The sequence below is a fragment of the Opisthorchis viverrini genome (genome assembly GCF_000715545.1).
Source record: "Opisthorchis viverrini unplaced genomic scaffold opera_v5_161, whole genome shotgun sequence".
NCBI classification, from domain to species: domain Eukaryota; kingdom Metazoa; phylum Platyhelminthes; class Trematoda; order Opisthorchiida; family Opisthorchiidae; genus Opisthorchis; species Opisthorchis viverrini.
The window spans coordinates 803,438-805,666 of record NW_008751815.1 but is presented as its reverse complement, the minus strand read 5'-3'; the positions used below and the strand labels follow the sequence as shown (position 1 = coordinate 805,666).

Here is a 2,229-nt window from a genome sequence, read left to right as displayed (position 1 = left end):
TTCAAATAACCTGTGGAGAAAACCTTGTCGATCTGGAATATGCAGACTACATCGTTCTCATGTTCGAAGAGGTGGAGAAGGCGCAAGTATTTTTGGATGAACTGACCAAAGTCATCCCGTCCTTTGGTGTGCACTTTGCATCCACAAAGTGTAAGGTCACTCTCCTGGATACTCAGTCACTGAACACGCCACTTAAAACCCAAGGGGAAGCACTCGAGGATGTGGAGCGTTTTACGTATCTTGGAGGTTATATTAGTTCCGATGGTAGTGTGACAGATGAGGTCAATGCGCATATCTGCAAGACTGGGGTCGCGTTTGCTAATTCGAGACACCTATGGCGTCAAATTGGTGCATCCCTGAATCTTAAGGGTCTGTTTTGTTTTATGGCTACGAGACCTGACTTATTCGGGCAGTGGAACTGAGACGTTTTCAGGTGTTCAACAATCGTTGTCTTACGACCATCGTTCGTGTGGGTTGGTGTCGGCGAATCCGTAATGAGGCAGTTAGAAGGCGAGTTTTCGGTTGTGCAACGGGTACTTCCATTGAAGAATGTATCCAGCACCAGAAGCTGCGTTGGTTGGGACATGTGTTGCGTATGCCGAACCATCGTTTGCCGAAGAGAGTGCTGTTTTCCATGCCCACCTGGACACGTCTATGCTCCACGATTCCTCTCCTGCTATCCCTAATGCGATAAGATTAGGTCCCAAACAGGCAACTTTCGTTTTACTGTCAACTTCCTATCGACATGCTTCAGCTACTACTGATGTCATGTTTTGGGTGGGTTCCTTCCAGGCCGTTTGGTTCAATCCAGTATTAGATTCGAAATATCTCTGACCATGTCCTCAGTGCATGGCTTCCAATTTTTTTCTGGCTTACTGCCACAACAGTTTTTCGGGATTGGTTCACTCCTTCCACTTCCCCTACGGCAGCGAAGCATCAGTGCCAACACTGATGTTGCTGTCTTTGATGATGATGATCCTACTTCTCTATATGGCTCATCCAGCCACTCGTATCAGGTTTTGGTCGACCAGTATAGAGCTGAAAGCGTATTTTTTGCAATAACAGTTCACCTTTGGAACTCGTTCTCCCTCGTTCACCTAAACTTATCTTGAAGTACGTGTTTCCTTTTTCACAATTTCACTGTCTGCACTGGAGGATATCTGATTGTGTAGTTTCCCTTTCTCTCTATTTCCTTGGAGATTTTCAGCTATTTTCTTTGTACTTCGTCTTGCTTCAGCATTTGGTCCCTCCTGCCTTTGTGAAAGTTTTTTTTATCATCTAGTTTCAGCTCTCGCGGTTTGTCGTATACACGAAACATGTATACAGTCACTACAAGCTCAAGTATGCGTCCACTGACTATCTTCGACTAGCCTCTTACCCCCCTGCCTTCTACAATTTGTATTTACTTTTCTCATTCGCCGAGCTTTGTTTATTCTTGTTACTTTCGGATTTCAAACCGCTTTCTTCACTTACTTCCTAAAACACTTAGCATCCCTCTTATTACCACATATTTCCTTACAGTTTCAGGTGTTTGCCTGCACCTTATGTGATACCTTCTAACCTGGTGACTTTTGACCCCTCCACACTCGACGACATGGATCCTCCCATCGTTTCTGATGGTTTTTCCGAGCTCAACAGGTCTCCAGTGGACGATGATAACAAACTGTGTTCAGTGGAGGCTGAAGCGGCCATCAAAGAGGTGGCCTTTGGAGTGAAGCAGATTGCCCGAGCTTCTGACTCCCTCCCGTACACCGATTCGTTAGCCTACCTGAATGTTACAACGCTGGAAGATAAAAAAATGTGCATCGAAATAAGCGCCAGGGGATTTTGTCCTGTTGGCGAGGAGTAAGTTCTGTGATGCTGCTCTTTTCGGCTGATGGTATTGTTTGATTACCTTCTGACCCTTTGGTTTGTCCGCCACAAAACCAATGTCCAGCACATTGTCGCTATGCTGAATGTCGTTGCATCAAAGCGAAAAGGTTTATGTATTTCTGAACTACCGTCTTAGTGAACAGCCCAAGTTATTGCCCGTTCCCAGTCGGTGTGACAATCCTTATCAGGCAACAACACTTTATCGTCAGTGTTGAACATTGATAAAAAGGCGAGATGGCCCAAGTGGTTAGAGCGCTAATGTACTGACCGGAAGGTCCGTGGTTCGAATCCGACCTCCGCCACTCGACTTCCCCTGTCTAGGCTTGGGCAACCTGGCAGTATCCCAGCCCTCGTGCT

General features: G+C 46.1%; 1 protein-coding gene across 1 annotated transcript in view; it reads left to right on the top strand.

The window, feature by feature from the left end:
* Window positions 1-549: 549 nt before the first annotated feature.
* Window positions 550-2,229, top strand: part of T265_07122 (hypothetical protein) — a gene marked incomplete at both ends in the record, with an annotated part of 5,135 nt that continues 3,455 nt past the window's right edge. The window contains 2 exons of the mRNA XM_009172565.1: window positions 550-650; window positions 1,528-1,845. Coding sequence (XP_009170829.1) covers window positions 550-650; window positions 1,528-1,845 — 419 coding nt within the window. The remainder of the gene's footprint in view (window positions 651-1,527; window positions 1,846-2,229) is intronic.